Source organism: Branchiostoma lanceolatum, chromosome 2 (assembly GCF_035083965.1).
Source record: "Branchiostoma lanceolatum isolate klBraLanc5 chromosome 2, klBraLanc5.hap2, whole genome shotgun sequence".
In the NCBI taxonomy this organism is placed as follows: domain Eukaryota; kingdom Metazoa; phylum Chordata; class Leptocardii; order Amphioxiformes; family Branchiostomatidae; genus Branchiostoma; species Branchiostoma lanceolatum.
Window position 1 is genome coordinate 4,984,315 of NC_089723.1, and position 22,566 is coordinate 5,006,880.

At 41.7% G+C, this 22,566-nt stretch overlaps 2 protein-coding genes across 3 annotated transcripts in view; both read right to left on the reverse strand.

Moving 5' to 3' along the window:
* Nucleotides 1-1,871: 1,871 nt before the first annotated feature.
* On the reverse strand, nucleotides 1,872-16,311 carry LOC136427227 (microtubule-associated protein 1B-like). Of its 2 annotated transcripts, none has more exons than XM_066416008.1 (8): nucleotides 15,581-16,311; nucleotides 14,252-14,418; nucleotides 10,817-10,890; nucleotides 9,701-9,833; nucleotides 8,474-8,585; nucleotides 5,277-6,847; nucleotides 4,620-4,769; nucleotides 1,872-3,793 (listed from the first exon to the last, which is right to left on the reverse strand). In XM_066416008.1, the coding sequence occupies exons 1-8, from the start codon at nucleotides 16,271-16,273 to the stop codon at nucleotides 3,682-3,684; spliced, it is 3,012 nt and encodes a 1,003-aa protein (XP_066272105.1). In that variant the 5' UTR covers nucleotides 16,274-16,311; the 3' UTR covers nucleotides 1,872-3,681. The 2 variants fall into 2 exon arrangements, with proteins under 2 accessions (XP_066272105.1, XP_066272104.1); XM_066416007.1 differs by having other exon boundaries at nucleotides 15,284-16,311.
* The window catches only part of LOC136426544 (microtubule-associated protein 1B-like), a 49,836-nt gene continuing 43,563 nt past the window's right edge, over nucleotides 16,294-22,566 (reverse strand). The window contains exons 5-6 of the mRNA XM_066415209.1: nucleotides 16,400-22,183; nucleotides 16,294-16,329 (exon numbers count right to left, since the gene is read on the reverse strand). Coding sequence (XP_066271306.1) covers nucleotides 16,294-16,329; nucleotides 16,400-22,183 — 5,820 coding nt within the window. The remainder of the gene's footprint in view (nucleotides 16,330-16,399; nucleotides 22,184-22,566) is intronic.

Below are 22,566 nucleotides of genomic sequence, written 5' to 3' on the forward strand. Positions count from 1 at the left end.
ATGCAATCTTAGGTAATGATAACATGACTACATCCATTCATAAAAGTGCCCAGTATGAAGGAAGGGAATCCAGCTTTGTAACTCTAGATCTTGGAGCTCTTGGATATTCGTCTGAATGTAGTTATCAAATGCCAAGATCATTTTGGGGGGCAAAAAAGGGTAGATCCACCTTTTGTTCAGTAAGTTTTGTTGGGTACAAACAGTGTTTTGGGTATTTACAAAAGTCTAAACTTTCAACACCAAACTCTCCTGTAACATTCTTTTCAACATGGTCCAGTAAACAGATCTTCAAGGTGGCCACAAGGTACATAGGTTTGTGTACAACAGCTAGTGTCATGCTAGGTTGTGATAGCATACATTTTGTATTCCTACGGTAGCGACATTTGCTTCCAAAGACTGCAAGGTTGTGTGGAACGTCATGCGTAATACACGTACTAACTCTACTGGATAGACGCTTTAATCTACCTTAAATATTACTTCAGTTTCTGGATTGCAGCATGTATTTTAGACAGACCCTTTGCATTGAGCAGGCTTCAGACCAGTCTGCAGTTGATTAATACACTTTTCTCATACATTTGTTCCTCTGCTTGGACCAATCGATAACTGTTCTCTGTACACAGAAGGAAGAATCAATAAATATGCATTATTCACATCTATTATCTGATAGGAGACGGAGAAGAAAATGACATTTGCCATAAAAGTGGTCAGGCTGCAGGGTTGTCTTGCTGAGGTTTTGAAATCATCTTATCCATGCTACAAAAATTGCACGCACAACAGCCTTGGGTTTTAGCAAGGATGAGATTAGAACATGAACAGTAATTCGAGCTCTATACCATTGAGAAAGCCACACAAGGCGAAACTAGTCAGTGTGGGCTTGAATAAAGTTCTCAACGGGAACTATGTGGCTAGAGCGTCTTTTCTGAAGATGTGGCGTGAATGTGTACGGTTGACTTGAGGTTGTCCACAACTATATGCCCAATATTGAACAGGAATAGTGTTTAGGGAATGACCATAAGATCATGATATAGAATTACACCAAAACAATGTAACATGAAGACGTAATATGTTTATAACCGAACTACACATTGTACTAATTACTTTCGACAAGTCACAGGGGGTGCAGTTGTTTTTTGTGTGGCAAAGACTGCATTCACATCATTCCAGTACATCTCTCTATTGAAAATTGCTTGGAGGATGACATAGCAATAATCCCTTCACACTACTCACTACTAAACAGGGACTCTTTGCTACAATTTTCTGATATGTCAAATGACCACACTTTTCATCACAGCAAGAACCCAATTCATCACCATTGTGGGACATGTAATCAATCCAGGTCTTAATTACAAATGGGGCCAAATAGGTGAAAACTATAGTCCTGTAATGTGCTGAGCATGGAAATCCTGTTAAGGCATACATTAAGCCATCCATTGGTATTTCCTGATTGGAAATGAAACGCCTTTGATGTTTCAGTTTGTTGGCTTTCCACAAGTTGTAATACACTTTTTGCCCATCGCATATTTTTCATTTTAGGAGTCAGTCATTGCTTCAAATATCCCAGCGTTGGCCTCAATTCTGTCAAGTCTTCATTTATAATCGTTAACAATGATTCTAGATGTTGAACACCTTTAGGAACACCTTCATTTTTTGTCTCGACTTTTTCATTTCGCTGTTGATGTATTTTGTGGTACATCTGAATTCTTCACTGCCTTTCCACAATCATATTGTACCTGCTCTGACTAGATGGGCCTCTTGGTAAGCCATTGGACACTCCAGCTCTTATTGTGGATTAGGTCACACGAGAGCACAATAACCCATCGATTTCCACCCCACAGCAAAACAACCCTGCAGCCTGTTCACATAATATTGATATAAATGACATAAACTAATTACATCCACACCGAAGGAGGCAATATACCAAACTGATGGACATCCCCGAATGAATATATTAATTATTATCGTACCTCTATATCTGCAATTCCCCTTGGAAGCTTAGATATTATGATTCCATATCTTAGTCGTCTACCAGTTATCTATCTTACTACAGGCAGCATTTTAGGGGGTATAGCAAAATAGATAATATGATATAGTTCTTTCCTGCATGCAATATTGTTTATCGGTAACCTCAGAGTCTTCTTTCAAGTTCACTTTTTCTATACATGGTGCTACTCCTCCCCCAGTATCTGCTAACTGTTGGTTTGGACATAAAAAGTAAAAGGTCCACCTAAAACTACAATCGTAACATGGTCAGATTATTGTATAAGAGAGATATTATGTCTAGAAATTCTATTCACTTTTTCCAAATATTGTGTCGTAATAAAAAGACAATTCAAAGTATCGTTTTATAACAGTATGAAGGTGAAAAACAATTTTCTGATTACCCGTCATTGCCTGCTTTTGAGAACTTTATCGTCTTGCAAAGCCTCTATCAAAGCAGTTATTATTGAACAGGACTTTAAGCAGCATGTACGTACAAGTATTGTCTACACTAGCAAATAATCGTATACAGACTGTCCTGGTATTGCACTGAAAGATTTATGAGAACAAAATTGCATGGTGCATTTATGTCCAACCATGCAGAATTTATAAATATACAAAAACTGCGACATGTATGATATAAAGTCCACAGTATAATTCCATAACCATACATAACCTTCATAACTCCATTCATAACTTATTCAAACATTGCTCATACAGCAATTTTCCTTGTACCATAGTATTAATGGTACCGTTTGTCTCATGGCATAGCAAAAGCACTTCTTCACTCTTTTCATAGTTCATTGACTATAGATAAGTTTAACTGCATGAACTGACTGGCAACCTCCCATTCCTGACAATTTCTGAACCTCCTGAATCCAAAGGTCGATGCATGAGTAAGCAATTTTCATTGGTTTTTCCACCGCTGAATAATCTTGATAGTACGCTCATTCTCATTGAAATGTACACATTTTGTAATCTCCGTTACCGATTGAAATAAGACTTTCCTGGCATTAGGATATGCCACATATAAGATTTCAAACTGTAGTTTTTATGACGACTTAAAACTTTTCTAGCTTTTAAAAATGGCAGTTGCGTACCTTATATGTGGCATATCTTAATGTCAGGAACGTCTTACTTCTAACGGTAACGGAGATTACAAAATTTAAATGAGAACGAGCGAGTAGTCAAATGTCAAATGTTTAGGTATTGTAAAAGGGTAGGAGAAGCCGGCAGTCACTTCAGCAGAGTCTAGCATCTACATTTTTTTACTTTATATTTTTCAGTGTGAATCTTCTAAGTACAGCAGTTCTTGTGCCTTGTGGATACTCTGCATTTTAAGTGGCGATATTTAAGGCTATTTTCTGGGTTGTTATTTAGGATGCTGACACGGAGTTAGCAGACAGGTGTGCTGTACTTTACAGGTGTAAATGGCTCGTCACATTGCTTTAACAAGTGCAGAAAAGCTCCGACTGCTGGATTGCACATAGAGGAATCAAGCAATAAGGGTCTGTCAAAACTTTCTTGAAATCAAAGACCCATTTTCGAAAAGGATAATATTTTCTTTAAATTTAACTTTACATTGATGGCATTTCTCCCGATTTTCTACATCTTTCACAAGGTGTTAAAAATAACACCTGAATTCTCATTAGTCCCCTTTAACAGATAGACATTCCCATCCAAGAGCAGGGCGGTGGGGAGAATTTAGAACTCGATCTTGCAGGCCTCGAAGCTCTCGTCCTGCATGACGACTTTGCTCCCGCTGGCGATGACGTTAATCCGGGCCTGCTCTAGCGTTGAGTAGTTCTTCTGGTACCTGTAACAGGTAGGATGGAGGACATGTTTAGATGGATGTCTATGTTTACCTAAAGTACCATCCTCCGTAGTGACCACTGGCTTAATGTTCGTCGCTTGCTAATCACCAATCCATGGTAAGCACGCAACAAGCATTGAGCCAGCAGTCACTACGGAGGATGGTACTCAGGCTATGTTTAGGAATCCTAAAACAGTACCGCACTGGGGACTTGATAAAGGGTAAAGACATGGCGACAAATGCTACAGAGGAATTACCCTGAGGAGAGCAGAAGTCCTGGCCCAAAACCCAAAGCACCTCGCAAATTGGGCCCCTCACATGCTGAATATACTACATGCAAATGTGCAGTCTGAAATATCTGTGAACGGCACTATGGAATGAACTTGCCACAGAGCAAAGAAGACACACCATCGTATCAGTTTTTAGAAATGGTTTTTGTTACCATTAGAACTGCTATCCCTGTCCTTGGTGCTGAACATACCCTCACTAACAGTAATGTCCTTGTCCTTGGTGCTGAACATGACCACACTAACAGTAACAGTGCTGTCCCCGTCTTTAGACTTAGATAGTAAAGGACTGAGCATAGGAATAGCATTGCACAACAACGGTCCATACAAGAGTAATCGAACCAACTTGGCATTCTTCTATCTATAGTGTAACCTAGACACTAGACTCATGGTAAAACATCAAATTTACATACGTATACATGTTTGTTATTTTGTTATTGTCACTGTATATATTGTTATGTTTACTGTTGATAAGAAGTTCAGGAATACTTAGGGCACACCACTAATTAATGAATTTTCTTCAAAAGTCAAAATCAACATACCACTCTCGCATGGCGTCGGTGTCGTAGGTCGGAATGAGCGTGACCTCAAAGTCCCCGTTGTTCCACATCTGCTTGCCCTCCAGTAAAGCGTTGAGCACACTGATGCTTGGCTCGTCGGTCGACTTGCTGTTCCCACTGATCACGTAGTACCTGTTGTTTCATAGATAGGAAGTTTCCATGAAAATTGCCTGTTAACCAATAAAACACTTCTGCCAATAGCAGCAACGAGGTATTTGTTTTTCTTTTTTTTTTGTCTTTCATTCACACAGCAAATCATAGTGCAGTGAATTGCATATGGTCTACAAAATAGAAACACAACTTAAGTCTTAAGATTTTGCTTTCTAAATGATCAAAATGCTAACACAATTATGTCAAGTCTTGTTATATTGGGTGGGGCTTAAATTGTGGATTTTAGTATCTTTTCTAATAACAAAGCTATCTTAAATGCATCTATTGATTTTTGCACTCTGAAATATACATGGAAGTATGAAGGGATGTCAAAGATGCAGCTGCAAGCACATATTAAATGATAATAACTTTTACAGAGCCACTGCCTTGCCTGTTTAGACAATTAGAAATATGATCTTATAGTGATAATGATAAAAATGAATTCATTCAACATTTCTACTAGGAAATAGGATGGAGCTTTGCCCTCACCTGCATCTGATGCGCCTGAAGAACTCTGCATCTGTGTAGCTGCTGTTGGCGTGTGCTGGTACATACGCCAGGTCCAGGTATACCGGAGGACCTGTTTGAGGGGGTGGTGGTGCTGGCTTCGGGGTGGGGGGAGCAGAAAGCATGGCAGCCTTCACAGCAAGGACCTTCTCCGTCTTTACAGTAGACACTCGGGCAGGTTTCTTTGCGTCATCTCCCTTGTGTTGCGCTTTCGGTTTAGGTGGTGTAGGTGACTTCTTGCTTACAACTTCTGCTGGCCGTTTCTCGTGCGCTTTTCTCTCAGACTTTTCACCCTTCTTCTCCTTCTTCACATCTTCGTTGGCTTTCTTTGCTATGCTCTTCTCCTTCTTTGCCTCACTGGGCTTCTTCTCAGACTTCTTTGCTTTCTTCTCAGACTTTCCTTCAGGATTGGATCCAGTTGGTTTTGGTTCCTCAGGTGCCTTCTCGGGTGTTTCCTTACTCGTCGTCGTCTTCTCAAGACCATCCTCTGATTTCTGGTCGTTGGGTTTTGCGTCAACCCTGTCAGATGACGAGGACTTCTCAGACAGCCTCCTCTCCTTGGCTTTCAGTGGGAATGTCTTCTCCTTCTCCTTTTCTTTCTCAAGCTGTTCCTTCTTCACCACCCCAAGACGTCTTTGAGCCGCCCGTCGAGCAGCCTCTGCAGCCCTTTTCTGTGCGCGCTCCTGGGATCCTGACCGATGCCTCCTGCGCTCGCTTGAATCCGACCTCTTCTTCAGGTTGGCTAGCCCGCCTGGTTTATCATCCTTCCTTGCGCTATCTTTTGGTTTCGACAGATCAGATTTCGCCTTCTTGGTGGGAGCCCTGCTCTTGTGAAGTGCCTTCTTTTCCAACTTGATGTTGTCTTCCGTCTTTGCAGTCTTCTTGGTTATTTCCTTGTCTTTGACAGGAGAGGGTGGCCCCCTCTTTGTGGATGTCGTCAAGGTCTTACCAGAGGTTAGTCTCCTTGTCCCCATCTTCTCTGTCTTCAGGGAATCTTGCATTCTTCTTTCAAGGTTCTGCCTCGCCGATGATGTCTTTGTCTTAGAGCCAGGTTTCTTGGTCTTTGTGGTGCCCGTCTTAGCCTTCTTTGGTTTTTCCGTGGTTGGCAAATCTGTGGGGGGAGGAGGAGGAGGAGCAACGTTGCCTTCAGCATCAGGGTCTGGATTGGCGTTGGGGTCCACCTTGGGATCAGAAATACCATCAATGCCATTGATTCCATTCATGAGTGGAGCATTCATGTTCTGAGCCTCGTCCTGCGGATCCTCCGGTGCCATCATCATGGGATCCGGGTCAGGGGCTGGTGGATCTGGATCGAGATCCCGACGAGGAATGATTGGGGGTGGATCCAGCGGATCCTCCGGGGAATGGTCAAAGTCGATTGCCGCCTCTTGAGGACCTCCGTAGACGTGAACATCACCCTGGATGAGGCCGCCTGGAGCAGTCTGGATCCTTTCAAAGTCCAATGGCGCCTCCTGGTGCTCTTCCTCCATGTCAAACTCGTCTGGGCAGGACGTGCTGCTTGTCAGTACTACAGGTGCTGGTTCCAGCAGGTCCTGTAGATAGATACAGCGTCAGCATTTGCCACCTGGGTTTAATTACTGTTGCTTTAAGATAAATCAATTAACCATACAATACAGGAATGTCATATTGGCTTTTAACTGCTCATATACATGCCGGTTCCAGTAGATCCTGTAAACAGATACAACATCAGCATTTACCATCTAGGTTTAGTTACTGTTGCTTTAAGACTAGTTACTACCAATGAGTGAAATCTGACCAAGAAGACCAAGCAAAGCAATGAAATTTGGTCTCTGTGGCCAGGTGGTCACCACTAAAGACAGGATTCTTGATACGTGGGTCAATGGTAAACAATAATATCTAAAGGACCACCACAAAGTGGTCACATTGGCCAAGTTGTCCTTATGTAGTTGTGGTCATTTGCACAAATTTTGACTGTAAATCAATCATACTGGAGTAGCGTATTGACTGGCTATTATCTAAAAAAAATTAACATACAAGATGAGTGAAATAAGGTAAATGAGTATCTCATAGCAAATCGTTATGATCCTACTTTTCTGGTACCTCTTGTCATGTTTACTCACATTATTACATCATTTCTTGAACATATAAGACACACACAATACACCCTATCTAATACAGAGTGCTGATACAGTCAAACCTGTATTAGCGGTCACCTTTGCATAGCGGCCACCTGCCCATAGTGGTCACTTTTTGTCGGTCCCTTGGATTTTTCCCATTGACATAAGCATTAAGAATTAGGCTATAGCGGCCACCTGTCCAACGCGGTCGCGGCCAGACGATTTTCGGTCCCGGAAGTACAGTAACACTGCCGATAGCGGTCCCAGCGCGCCGGTAGAAGCCGCATCGCCACCGCACGCCGGTTCAAAATCTTCATTTTTTCACGCCGTTATCAAATTTATGTGGACTCCAATGGATAGGATAATAATAAAGAAAGCCAGAATGTTTTATCTTTGTTAGAAAATCCATGGTTTGACGCGAAGTCAAGCATAAATTTCTTCACATGGCTTGCGTTTGGACATCGTGGCAAAATTGTCCATTTCTGTGCATTTCGACTGGACAAATATTACGGCAGCTTTTTGAAAAATACAACCCGCACATGTACCTGATGCGGTAAGTTCGCAAACTGTTTGAATGTCGGCCCAATTTCCGTTTTCCCCGGAAAATTCATCCAAAATTGTGCCCAAAACGTGCTTCGGGCTTTCGCGCGATTTGCAAAATGGCGCTGATAGTGAGCAGCACAAAGGTCAACGGAAGACACCACTGTTACGGAGGTATAATGTGCTAAATTTATTTTGCTGCAAAGTATCACTGAGGATGATCAATTTAATAAAAGCTTCAAAATGAATATGAATAACATCAATATGATGTAAAATTTGGGCTATTGCAATTTTCTGAAAAGAAAAAAGCCATCAAAAGACCGACCTAAAATGTGACTTACCTATGCAATGTTTACATGTGTACTGTATGGTGAATAAATGCATCTCAGTTGGTACTGAAAACTGAGGTCAATTAATCGACCTTTTCTCCATAGCGGCCACCTGTCCATAGCGGCCAGTTTTCGCCAGTCCCTTGAGTGACCGCTATAGACAGGTTTGACTGTACTGGTAAATAGAACATTGCCATAACTATTGCTGTACCTGTGAACAAAGGCCTTGTCCAACTTCTGGAGGGGATGGTGTCTGGTTCTGATCAGGACTGCTGTTGCCGTTGGAGTCATAGGCTAACAGACTGGGGCTGGGGTTGATGTATCTGAAAATGGAAATAAATATTATGAATGTCTGTACATAAAGTGACAACTCCAAATGACAGTTACTCAAGCAACTGGATAACATTTAAAACAGGCAGATGTTTTTTGTCATGTGTGCTCATCAAAAAGTAACATTTTCTGTAGCTGTGCAAAGTTGAACATTATTGTTTAAATCAGTTCTCAATCAATGGTTTGTGAGTGAATATCACAGGAAGTATACTAACTGTACTGTGGGCAGAAGAAAATGACAATCAGTCTTTTTTTAGGCAATGCCACATTGAATTTAAAACTTTCATTCAGAGATAACAACAATTTGTGAGAATACTATATTTGAAGGGCCCCCCCGTAGCCATGAACAAGCTTCAGATAGAGGGCTAAACTGTCATTTGTCAAGTGCAAGATATATCAGTGCAACAGACAAGGATAATCTCTCTTTCCTCTATGAAAAATGTTTCTTGGCACCTGGGTGTCTTCATCTTGGGCAGATATAAATGTGCAGTACTTTTACAAAGCATCCGTTTCCTGAAGAATGGACTTTTTCACTCCGAAGAATATTCCAGATGTGATCAATCATGTCAGCCCTGGCTCAACATGAAAGTTTAGGTTCCTTGACAAATATCCAAGATGTATGTGAACATATGGAAGTCTGGATTACAAGGTTTCAATTTTCTCATGGAATCGATTTGAAGATTGAAGAAAGGTTAGCTACCATGACAGCAGTTATATCATATCAAACTGCAGGTAGGTGATGGAGCTTTAGTACAGATTTAAAACTTTATAAATAATAGTTTTTAGTTGTCAGAAATCATCCGTGGAATGGCAGCATTTCTAGTGCAGGGTTTACAATCACATTATACATATTGGGAACAGATACATTTTTGCTCCAAACTTGCACTTTGTGGAAATGTTGCAAGGGTCTGGGCGGCTGCCATTCGGCGCCACCAGATGAACTTAATACGACCTTCCCTAACCGAAGTCACTTGCCGCCACCAGTTCAGTGAAAATGTCCATTTTTGTTACGCCGTGAAATTTTCCTGCCGCGAAGATAAAATGATCATGAACTACAGTACTTACACAGATGATCTTTAATGCTACAAATGTAGTATAGTGTGTGTACCTTGGGAAGCGCTCCCTCTCATCTGGACCAGGTGTCCTGGGTGTGTGAGGTGGTGTCGGCTGCTCCTCCAGGGGGGAGGGCGTGTGCACCTCTGTCGGTCCGTCTGCCACAGGGGCTGCAGAGGCTGCTGGCTCTGCAACATTTCAACAATGACAATTGTCAGTTTGCACATGCTTGTTCTGTATGCTAGCCCTGACAATTGTCAGGTTGAGGGTATTTCTAGATGGTGGTTGCTGTAAAGCGAAGTAACTAAAAATGAGCAATATCAAACTAGTACCCTTTGTTTCAAAGGTAGCTGGGCACTTCAGCATATTTTTGCTCTGAAAATCCAGCAGGAGTAGGGTTAAGAAACGGGGTGATTTAACCTTCTCCCTGCTGCCTATCCCATACCCAATAGAAATTGGATGCCAAATAGATACCTCGGCTTACCTACCTAATGTTAAAGCAAGAAGGTTAAATATATACTGAACTGAACTGGTGTGAATTAAGACCCCTTGTTTAAAGCATAATCACTTGTTTTTGACAGAATTACTGCTGTCTTAGCAATTTAACCTTCTTCATGCTACCTATCCCCATAGGAAATAGAAGTTGGGTGCCAAATAGATACCTCAGCCTACCTACCTAATGTTAAAGCAAGAAGGTTCAATTCATACTGAACTGAACTAAACTGGTGTGAATTAAACCTCCTTGTTTAAAGCATAATCACTTGTTTTTTGACAGAATTTCTGCTGTCCTAGTTCAATGAGATATTGAATAAAAGACCTACTTATCTTTTATCTAGAATAGAAAGAATGATGCACCTTATTTCAAGCAAACTTTGGAACAATATTTTGCAGGAAGCCATCATAGATTTCAAATCAGTTTGGCAGCTTTGATCCATGAATATTTCTAAACATAAATGTTACCATCTAGATGTTAAAAAGTTTTGCAAATTCACTTGTCCTGTCCTTTGCACACACAAAACCAGTTGTTTATGTTCCTTACTGTCTTTCCTTTATTTCCCTTTGTTATTTGTACCAGCGCTTGTGTTGTAACTAATTCATGCACAACTGCTAATAATCTTAATTATATGAGGCTTGGCAGTAAGACAGAAGAAGAAGAATTGACAACACTTACCGTCAAAAGGCTTCTCTTTTTTGGTATCATCATCATCTTTCTCCTGCTCATCCGAGACATGTCCATTCACAGCCCTTTAAGAAAGGAAATGTCGTGTTGTTTGTTTTTTAAATACCAAAAGCCACCCAAAATAAATTACTTCACATAATGTACAGTTGAGCAATTCACAGGTGTGGTTGCAAGCTATGCAAAAAGTATCAAGTTGCAACCTTATCAATACTCACAGGTAGTAAGAAGCAAACATGTTATTTACAAGTTTGTCATAAGTTGATAGTTGCAGAAATGAGATGTGCTGAGTATTCTATGTATAAAGAACTTAGCTGCTTTGGGTAGCTTTTGTGTGAGGAGAAAAGAAACTAAAGCCATTTCTGTCATCACAGCTGCAACCAATGCTGTCATGCTACTACTAATAAGTACTATAATCCAAACAGGCGTCAGTAGTATTTATGACAGCTTTTAACATCCCCCTTTCATGTAAATTGCATACTGTACATGCAGAGGTGTTTGCTGTGGTTTTATGGTCACGGTTTTTGCGGTAAGCTCTACGCCACGAACTTAAAACCACCACAATTTTTTTGCTGTCCTATGCCCTTGTCTATTTTACCAACTGTTACAAACTTTTACAAGAATGTGAACTTAGAACCACCGCAAACACTCCATTTGTTCCCTACTGCAAATTAAACATGCAAACTTAAATGCATTTACAGTATCATGCAGGAGGAATTAGCCTGAAAAACTAAAGGATTTGATATAATCCCACTGAAGAGGGTTGCAATGAGAGGCCCCCAGATGAGATTGCATGTCTAATCTTTGAGATGTTTACCTTTGCTAACGACATAATATGCTTTTTGATTAAATAGCAAATGTTTGTCGTAACAGAGCCTTGCTAAATATGTTTATTCTTGGACATCTCTTCATGACAAAATGACAGTGGCATGGAAATTTGGAATGTTTGCTCGTGTTCTTTTATTTTTCTCATAGATTGTGAAAGGTTTACTAATTAATTAAGTGATATGTATGCAAATATATCCACTTTTCCGGATCAGCACTTAAAGGATTAGTCCCTTGGGTTTACATGGTTCATTTAAGTAAACACATCCACCTGTTTCATCATCATGTATCATATTAGGGAGGATTCATCAAATCTACATGTACAGTGGTTGCTTCGGAAAGCTAGATTAAGGAAAAGGCTTCAATGGGGAGCCAAAAAAGGAATCTGGTATAGAAAAAGGTTGCGGTTAATCATGTAGACATGTCACATAAGTGTCTGCACTGTGTATTAACAGCTAAGAATTAACTAAGGTGCTTGGCACACTTGCAGCAAGTACTACCGATGGTTCAGCACCATGGACAGGGATGCATACCTCCACCTATCACTTACATGTTCCATATGGTAGCATCATTCTTGAATACAGTTAACTTGATAATACAACTATATGCATGCTAGATATCTATTTCAGAGACAAATGTTATTTTTCATTAATAGTTTTGCACAAATTCCATATATCATGAATTAAAAAATTGTCTGCAATGTGTACTGCTAAAAATGAACTAAGGTGCTTGACACACTGGCAACAAGTACTACCAGTGTTCTAGCACCATGGCCAGGGAAATTGTATACATATGCATAACTCTGCCCTCCATGTAGGAGTTGCTTTTTACTCAAGCCATATGGTAACTTGATAATCCAAATATATGCTCGCTAGATATTGATATCAGATATAATGTTATATTTTATTCATACTTCTACACAAATTTCATATATCATAAATTGATTCTCAACCTGACTGTAACTAAGGGGATAGCGACTTCATTGCTCTTATCATTGATTTCCCAAGACATTCCACTCTTCCTTTTGCATTTGTTGATCTCCAGAGACATTGTACTGTTAGAAAGCAATACTTCTGAAAACATCTCGTTAGTTTTGCAGCTAGCTATAGTATTGCATCCCAGAGGGGAGGGAGAAGAAGTTGCAAAAACACCCCTCAGCATTTTTGCTACAGTAAGGCCTTGATTATATAGATGACATCCTCTGGGAACCCAAAAACTGATGCAAGCGTGCGATTAAAAAAGTTCTAGAAAAAAAGGTGCCTTTAGTAAAAAATAGAAGTTGACAGGAAGAAACACACTTTCACATCTTTTCTGACTTTGGAATTGACTTTGACATTCTACAACATTAGTATCCGTTTTCGTTTTCTGACATTTACGTGATTACGGCATATTTTTGCTCATTCTGTACCTGTTTTGTACAATTTACAGTATGGTCAAAACTTCTTTTTTTGTTAAACAGACAAAAATTGATCCCCGATGTCATCCATATAATCGAATCAACATGGCTTTAGATATGCAGTTATGACTCATCCTTTGGGTGCCTGCAAACATGGGTATTTTCCACCCAGGTCAGCAAATTTTTAACGCTGTTTATGTTATACCTGTGGTGCCTCAATCAATTCTGAACATGTCCTAAAACCAAACATCCTACGATCAATCTTAATAGAACTGTCCATGAAGCTTCCAGGCGGAAAGCAGAAAATTGCCAGGGGAACAATCTTGTTCTATCATCGTCCCACGCACTGTCCCTTACTATACCTTGTGTGAATGACAAGCTATCTGCACAACCTTTCAAACATTTTAAACCCATGCAAGGGCACCAATAGGGTGAAATGCTACATGACTTGAAAGCTTAGAGTTGACAACCATTGACAACCATTGAGAACTATCACAGCAAAAGTTACCACCTTAAGAATTATCAGATCTGCAAGCTGGTCATTATGTGAGACATATTGCAACTTGATTAAAAGCCCTGTCATCACTTTTTGAATTTCAACCATAAAATCTGGCAAACGTATAGGCCCTCTTTGAAACAATCCCTGCAAATAGATACACTTGCAGGTCATCTACCAAGTCATCATCATCATCATCATATTTCCTATTCTAATGAGTTGAAGCATATACAAAGTTCAGCCTCAAGTATCCTCGATTGTACATCATCTACCAAAACCATGACAATATCAGCAGTTTACTAGATATTGTCTTTTGTATGATTACAAAAATGATTTCATTATCTTTGACAAATATTTAAACATTACACACAACAAAAAGAGTTTGCTACTTTGGGGAGCTTTCAAGATGACCTCTGTCTCTTCATCAACCCAGTAAAGTCAGATCTCGTCTTGGAGTTCTCTTGTCACTGAAATTTTGTTACTGAAATTATAGTACTAGATCAAAGAAAGGGGTGCATTTGCATAAAATGAGCCATACAAAGCTGAAACTTGAATAATCCTCTTATTCTTTATGTTATGTAAACCCTTATCTTCACCCCAGACTATTTGCCAAAAAAATGTTTTCGCCCTGTCGCTCCAATTTTTTTCTGAAAATATCTGTGAAGCAACAAATAAAATTGGTAGGGCCTAAAGAAAACAAATAAATACATACCTGCCAGAAAAGCCAGGTGAATATTGCTCCACCTCATGGGGAGGGGGGATGCCTTCCTTGGTGGGAGAGATGATGTCATACTGTTCGTCTGTAGGAGAGGGAGTCTGGGGGTGTCCAGGGGATTTCTCCCCACCCGTGGCCCCAAGCTGGTCTTCTATGTCATCAGCCTGGGGATATAACGTGAAAATTCAATGATAACCTGATGGCAAAGATATGATGCTGCTGACCTGGAACATGGATGTGCAAAGAAACATGAGATGATGACAGAGTTAAGTATCGACGTGAAGATGATGAGATGTTAAAACATTTCTTTGTTAGGATGCCCTAAAAAAACATTGATAACGCAATGGGGGTATCAGATGTCAGAAACTTCAACAGAGGATTCGATCTTGCAATCTATTCAAGGAGGAAAGTTACTAAACCATAAAAAAACTTGCTCTGATGCTGGTACTCAAATTGAGTTGACTATTGGTTCAGAATCTAGCCCCAAAGATCTTAATCCACCACTCAAGACATGCCACCAGCATTGACCCATGAAAACAACCCTAAGTTAAACCAACTGCCAAGGGGAAGGCAGATATTTCCAGCAAAAAAACATAGGAAGTGTAAGGTTCCTCCTTGAAAGAGAAAATTCAAGATTGCACAAAAATGACAACAGGAAAGGTGTACAAAAATGTACAAGGTCATGGGGAAAAACTGAAGAGCATCGCAGGCAGGTTCCAAGGCAATGCTGACAGTCCGCCCTGTATGGTCATGAAGGATGAAGTAAACGTGACGACTGATGAAACTGGTCACAGCATCAATGGAGAAGAGAATTGATATTGCTTGATAATGGAGATATAAAGTAGTCTTCATATCAGATATTGGAAAGCCAGCATTGATATTCAGAAGCAGAAGCAGCATAGGCATCTGGCACTAAAGGCAGAAGCAGTTCAGAAGCAAATGTCCGTTAGCAGCCATTCTAAGCCGTTATTCGAAGCTGCCATTCCTCTAGCTGCCTTATCACCTGGCTGTTGAAGGGTTATGGTCTACCTTGGTTACAGAGCTGCTGGGCTTAGCACTGATTGGCACTTCCATGCTCTCATGCTTGACTTGCTGCACCTCTTGACTGATGACGCTGCCATCTGGTCCCATCTTACGTACTATAGTCGTTGTCGTGACAGTCACGAAGGTCTTGGATGCAAGATACATGCATTTTGTCTGTTTACTATCAGAGGCCATCACTGTTTCAGCATGCTCAGCTGCTGTACTACGCTCCTCAACAGGTGGAATTTTGTCTGGACCTGTTTTTGAGGAGATGCTTTCCACTCTTTCAGATGTTGGTGTTACCTGTGGTTCAGGCATTGCCGACCTTCCTTTGTCTTCTAAGAGTTCAACTGCAGAAGATTCACTCTCCACTTCTTCCTCTTGGTCCTCATCCCCAAGTTGACTAGCTAAGAGTGCACCCTCTGCGACCACCCCTAAAAAATTGTTCCGCTTCTTTTTAGTTGGTCTATCTGTTGATGTTTCATCCATTGTAGCAGTTTGCTCACTACTGTCAATGTCCTCCTCAGACATTTCAAGTGAATCTTCTCTGGATGGTGTGTCTTCTGGAGGAGTTGTGAATGGCTCTAAAGAAGGACTTGTCATCTCAGCATCTTGGCCGAGTTCTAAGTCTTGTTTGCCTTTATCAGAGTCCATTGTTTCATCTGTCTGTCTTGTTGGGTGCATTTCTGTTTCTGGTTCTAGGCAGCTTTTGGCATCTTCTACTGGAATGTTTATCTTTTCAGTGGCAGAAGCTAATTCTCCTGCAATAGCACCATTTACGACATACTCCTTTGAAACCTGAGCATCTTCAGTAGGCGTTTCCTTTTCTAGGCTATCAGAATAGGGGCCATCGATAGGACTCTCCTGTTCTTTTGGCTCCACTTTTGCTTCTTTAGCTGTAACAGGCACATCCGGTGATCTTTCTTCTATAGAATCTTGTTCAGGAGGGTCACCTGGAGATTCCTCTTGTTGCACAGAACGTTGTGATAGATCCATGGATTGTAAAGACAACTCTATTACTTGGACTTCAGTTTGTTCCTTTGTTGCATCTTCTGGCTGATCAGTTGGTTCATCCTTTGTTTCACCTTCTGATTGTTTAGTTGTTTCCTCTTTTGATCCAACCTGCGTTTTTTCAACTTTCTCTTCCTCTCTTTCAACCTCTGGTTGTTTATCTGTCACTTCAGATTTTGCCCCTGCTGAAGGTTCCTCTTCAGTTGGCTTAAGTTTGCACATCGCAGCCGCTTCTGCCACTGCCACTGTTTTATCATTTGCTTTACCATTTGGCTCTTCAGATGGTTCCTCCTTTGCTTCAACCTCTTGCTTTTCAGTTTCTTCCTGTTTGGGTTTGATTTCTGCCTGTTTAGAAGGACTCTCACTGGATTCAACTTTAAGCTCTTCACCAGGTTCTGGTGTTTTCTCTGGCTCTTGAGTTGATTTCTCTTTGAGAGTTTCCTCCTTTGTTTCAACTTTTGGCTCTGCAGCTGGCTCATCCCTTGTTTCAACCTTGGGTTCTATAGATGGTTCCTCCTTTGTCTCATCATCTGGCTCTTTGGCTGGTCCATCTTTAGCCTCAATTTCGTGCTCTTCAATTTCCTCCTCCTGAGCCTCAACATCCTCTGGCCCTTCAATTGATTTTTCTACAATTGTTTCCTCCTTGGATGCAACAGTTCGCTCTTCAGTTGGTTCTTCCTTTGTTTCAACTTCTGGCTGTTTAACTGCTTCCTCTTTGGGTGAAGGTTTTGACTCTGGTTCCTGTTTTGATGCAATATCTGATTCTTCTGCTGATTCCTCTTTTACTTTGTCTTCTGACTCTTTTGTTGCTTCCTCTTTAGCTTCAACTTCAGGCTCTTCAGTTGGCACCTCTTTAGTGTCAGGCTCTTCAGTTGGTTCCCCTTTAGTTTCAGGATCTTCAGCTGGTTCCTCTTTAGTTTCAACTTCAATCTCTTCAGTTGCTTGCCCTGTATCTTTAACATCTGGCTCTTTAATTGGCTCTTCTTTAGCTTCAACCTCTGGCTCTTCAGTTGGCTCCTCTTTAATTTCAGGCTCTTCCGTTGAGTCTTCTTTAGCTTCAGGCTCTTCAGTTGATTGCCCTGTATCTTCAACTTCAGGCTCTTCAGTTGGTTCCTCTTTAGTATCAACTTCAGGCTCTTTAGTTGGTTCCTCTTTAGTATCAGCTTCTGGCTCATCATTTGATTCTTCTTTAGCTTCAACTTCTGGCTCTTCAGTTGGTTCCTCTTTAATTTCAGGCTCTTCCGTTGAGTCTTCTTTAGCTTCAGGCTCTTCAGTTGGTTGCCCTGTATCTTCAACCTTTGGCTCTTCAGTTGCTTCCTCTTTAGCTTTAACTTCTGGCTCTTCAGATGACTCCTCTTTAGTTTCAGACTCTTTAGTTAGTTCCTCTTTAGTTTCAACTTCAGACTCTTCAGTTGATTGCCTTGTATCCTCAACCTCTGACTCTTTAGTAGGTTCCTCTGGCCCTTCAGTTGACTTTTCGTCTGTTGTTTCCTCCTTGGGTGTAACAACTGACTCTGCAGTTGGTTCTTCCTCTGTTTCAACCTCTGGCTCTTTAGCTTCTTCCTCTTTTGGTGAAGTTTCTGGCTCTGAAAATTGATCCTGTTTTGATGCAATGTCTGAATCTTCAATTGGTTCCTCCTTTGCTTTGCCTTCAGGCTGTTTGATTGGTTCGTCTTTAACCTCAGCTTCTGACTCTTTAGTTGGTTTCTCTTCAGCTGTTTCCTCTTTGGGTTTTACCTCCGGCTCTGCAGCTGATTCCAATTCATGTTCAACTTGTGGCTCTTCAGTTGGTTCCTCTTTACTTTCAACTTCTGGCTCTTTAGTTGGTTGCCCTGTATCTTCAACTTCTGGCTCTTTAGTTTGTTGCCCTGTATCTTCAACCTCTGGCTCTTTAGTTGGTTCATCTTTGGTTTCAACTTCTGACTCTTCTGCTGATGTTTCCTTTGCTTTAACGTCAGGCTCTACAACTTGCTCTTCCTTGAGTTCAATTTCTTCCCCTTTAGCTTCAACCTCTGGCTCTTCAGCTAGTTCCTCCTTTACTTCACGTTCTGACTCTGCAGATGATTCTTCTTTTGCTTCGTCTTCAGTTGGTTCCTTTTTAGCTTCAACGTCACGCTCTTCTGCCTTTGGCTCTGTAGGTGAATCTTCTTTTGGTTTAATTTGTCCTGGCCCTTCAGTTTGTTCCTCTTCAGGTTTGACTTCAGGTTCCTCTTCAGTTGGTTTCTCTTTCTTTGTTTCACTTTCTGGCTCTTTCACTGGACTCTCTTTTGATTCAACCTGTGGTTCTTCAGTTACTTCCACCTTTGTTCCAGTATCTGGCTGTTCAGTTGTTTCTTCCTTCAGTTCAACTTCTGGCTCCTCTGTTGGTATCTCAGTAGATTCGGCCTCTATCTCTTCAACTGGTTCTTCTCTGAGTCTATGTTCAACCTCTTTAGTTGGTTCCTGTTGCTCAGCATCTGGCTCTTCACCCGGTTTGAATTTGTAGACTACTGCCCCTTGCAGTGCTGCAGTTGTTACTGTTGTCACTGTTTCAATTTTAACTGTGTCCACTGCTTCTTCCTTTTCTTCACCATCTGGCTTGATTTGTGCCTGTTCCAAAGGACTCTTTCTGGAATCAACTTCAAGCTCTTGAACTGGTTGCTTTTCAGGTGTTGTGTCTTTAGCTTCAACATCAGGTTCTTCAGTTGGTTTCTCTTTAGCTCCAGCTTCACTTGGTTCCTCTTTAGTTTCAACTTCTGGCTCTTCAGTTGGTTCCTCTTTAGCTTCTGTGTCTTTAGTTGGGCCTTCTTTAGCTTCAGGCTTTTCAGTTGGTTCCTCCTTAGCTTCAGCTTTAGCTTCTTCAGCTGGTTCCTCTTTAGCTTCAGGCTCTTTAGCTGGTTCCTCAGTAGCTTCAGGTGTTTCAGCTGGTTCCTCGGTAGCTTCAGGCTTTTCAGCTGGTTCCTCTTTAGCTTCAGGCTTTTCAGCTGGTTCCTTGGTAGCTTCAGGCTTTTCAGCTGGTTCCTTGGTAGCTTCAGGCTGTTCAGCTGGTTCCTCGGTAGCTTCTGGCTTTTCAGCTGGTTCCTTGGTAGCTTCTGGCTTTTCAGCTGGTTCCTCGGTACCTTCAGGCTGTTCAGTTGGTTCCTCCTTAGCTTCAACTTCTGGCTCTTCAGCTGACCTATCTTTAGTTTCTGGCTCTTCAGCTGGTTCGTCTTTAGTTTCAGGCTTTTCAGCTGGTTCCTCTTTAGCTTCAGGTTTTTCAGCTGGTTCCTCGGTAGCGTCAGGCTTTTCAGCTGGTTTCTCTTTAGCTTCAGGCTTTTCAGCTGGTTCCTCTTTAGCTTCAGGCTCTTCAGCTGGTTCCTCTTTAGCTTCAGGCTCTTCAGCTGGTTCCTCTTTAGCTTCAGGCTCTTCAGCTGGTTCCTCTTTAGCTTCAGGCTCTTCAGCTGGTTCCTCTTTAGCTTCAGGCTCTTCAGCTGGTTCCTCTTTAGCTTCAGGCTTTTCAGCTGGTTCCTCTTTAGCTTCAGGCTGTTCAGCTGGTTCCTCTTTAGCTTCAGGCTGTTCAACTGGTTCCTCTTTAGCTTCAGGCTCTTCAGCTGGTTCCTTTTTAGCTTCAGGCTGCTCAGTTGGTTCCTCGGTAGCTTCTGGCTTTTCAGCTGGTTCGTCTTTAGCGTCAGGCTTTTCAGCTGGTTCCTCTTCAGCTTCAGGCTTTTCAGCTGGTTCTTCTTTAGCTTCAGGCTGTTCAACTGGTTCCTCTTTAGCTTCAGGCTCTTCAGCTGGTTCCTTTTTAGCTTCAGGCTCTTCAGTTGGTTCCTCGGTAGCTTCTGGCTTTTCAGCTGGTTCGTCTTTAGCGTCAGGCTTTTCAGCTGGTTCCTCTTTAGCTTCAGGCTCTTCAGCTGGTTCCTCTTTAGCTTCAGGCTCTTCAGTTGGTTCCTCTTTAGCTTCAGGCTCTTCAGCTGGTTCCTCTTCAGCTTCAGGCTCTTCAGTTGGCTTCTCTTTAGCTTCAGGCTCTTCAGCTGGTTCCTCTTTAGCTTCAGCTTTGGCTTCTTCTGTTGGTTCCTCTTTAGCTTCAGGCTGTTCAGTTGGTTCCTCTTTAGCTTCAGGCTCTTTAGCTGGTTCCTCTTTAGCTTCAGGCTCTTCAGCTGGTTCCTCTTTAGCTTCAGGCTCTTCAGATGGTTCCTCTTTACCTTCAGGCTTTTCAGCTGGTTCCTCTTTAGCTTCAGGCTGTTCAGCTGGTTCCTCTTTAGCTTCAGGTTTTTCAGTTTGTTCGTTCTTATCTTCAGCTTCAGGCTGCTCAGTTGGTTCCTCTTTAGCTTCAGGCTCTTCAGTTGGTTTCTCTTTAACTTCAGCTTCAGGCTTTTCAGCTGGTTCCTTGGTAGCTTCAGGCTCTTCAGTTGGCTCCTCTTTAGCTGCAGGCTGTTCTGTTGGTTCCTCTTTAGCTTCAGGCTCTTCAGTTGGCTCCTCTTCAGCTTCAGGCTCTTCAGCTGGTTCCTCTTTAGCTTCAGGCTCTTCAGCTGGTTCCACTTTAGCTTCAGCTTCAGGCTCTTCAGTTGGTTCCTCTTTAGCTTCAGCTTTAGCTTTCTCAGCTGGTTCCTCTTTAGCTTCTGGCTCTTCAGTTGGTTCCTCTTTAGCTTCGGGCTTTTCAGTTGGTTCCTCTTCAGCTTCAGCTTCAGCTTCTGGCTCTTCAGTTGGTTTCTCTGTAGATTCAGCCCCAGGCTGTTCAACTGGTTCCTTGGTTGCTTCAGGCTTTTCAGTTGGTTCCTCTTTAATTTCAGGTTTTCCAGTTGGTTCCACTTTAGCTTCAGCTTCTGGCTTTTCAGTTGGTTCATCTTTAGCTGCTGCTTCAGGCTGTTCAACTGGTTCCACTTTAGCTTCAACTGCAGGCTGTTCTGTTGCTTCTTCTTTAGCTTTAGGCTGTTTAGCCTGTTCCTCTTTAGCTTCAGCCTCTGGCTCTTCAGCTGGTTCCCCTTTAGCTTCAGCTTCAGGCAGTTCAATCGGTTCCTCCTTAGCTTCAACCTCTGACTCTTCAGTTGGTTCCTCTTTGGCTTCAACTTCAGGCTCTTCAGTTGGTTCCTCTTCAGCTTCAGCTTGAGCTTCTTCAGTTGGTTCGTCTTTAGCTTTCACCTCTGGCTTGTCAGTTGATTCCTCTTTAGCTTGAACTTCAGGCTCCTCAGTTCGTTCCTCTTTAGCTTCAGGCTTTTCAGTTGATTCCTCTTTAGCTTCAGCTTCAGGCTCTTCAGTTGGTTCCTCTTTAGCTTCAACTTGAGCCTCTTTAATTGGTTCCTCTTTAGTTGCTTCCTCTTTAGCTTCAACTTCAGTCTTTTCCGTTGATTCCTCTTTAGCTTCAGGCTCTTCAGTTGGTTCCTCTTTAGCTTCAGGCTCTTTGGGTGGTTCTTCTTTAGCTTCAAGTTCTTCAGCTGGTTCTTCTTTAGCTTCAACTTTAGGCTCTTCCTTGGATTCCTCTATAACTTCAGGCTGTGTACATGGTTCCTCTTTCGTTTGAACTTCAGGCTGTTCTGTTGGTTCCTCTTTAGCTTCAACTTCTGGTTCGTCAGTTGATTCTTCTTTAGCTTCAACGTCAGGCTCTCGAGGTGGTTCCTCTTTAGCTTCACCTTCAGGCTCTTTGGTTGGTTCCTCTTTAGCTTGAAAGTCTTGCTCTTCAGTTGTTTCTTCTTTAGGTTCAACATCATGCTGTCCAGTAGGTTCTTCTTTTTCTTCAACTTCAGGCTCGCTAGTTGGTTCCTCTTTTACTTCAACTTCAGGTGCTTCCATTGGTTCCTCTTTAGCTTCAGCTTCATGTTGTTTAGTAGGTTCTTCTTTAGGTTCAGACTCAGCCTCTGCTGGTTCCAATTCTATCATTTCGTTTTGAGCTGCTTCCACTTTTGCTGACTCAAAGGCAACCATGGCATGTGCAATCTTTGGCTGTGTTCCAATTGTACAAGCCGCCACAGGAAAGGACATACAGATAGGACAAACATACAGAGAGAAAGAACATTACATACAGGAGAAAAATACAAGCACACATGCAAAGAAATGTTAAAAGAGAAAAACAGAAAGGTGTGATTGCATCGAAGCAGATTGTGCACAAGATGAACTGAATGGATGCATTGCATGTAATGTACAACAGAAGTGGTGTGGATAAATGTGCATCATAATAACAAAGATACAATGCAAATTCATTGGATTCTCACTGGATTTTCCCAACTTATCACAAAGTTTGTGTTCATAGAAGTAAGATTCAAATTTCATCGTCTTTTGGACTGTTTCAGCATACTTGGAACCAACTGTTTGCTTCTGGACAATGA

What these genes read in the sequence shown, in the direction of transcription:
- LOC136427227 (XM_066416007.1), bottom strand. Translation starts at nt 16,273, where the DNA reads ATGGATCTATCACAACGTTCTGTGCAACAAGAGGAATCTCCAGGTGAC. An exon ending in TTCAGGCGCATCAGATGCAG is followed by an intron (nt 4,770 to 5,276) that starts GTGAGGGCAAAG and finishes ATGAAACAACAG; the next exon opens with GTACTACGTGATCAGTGGGA. An exon ending in ACCGACGCCATGCGAGAGTG is followed by an intron (nt 3,794 to 4,619) that starts GTATGTTGATTT and finishes TACCTGTTACAG; the next exon opens with GTACCAGAAGAACTACTCAA.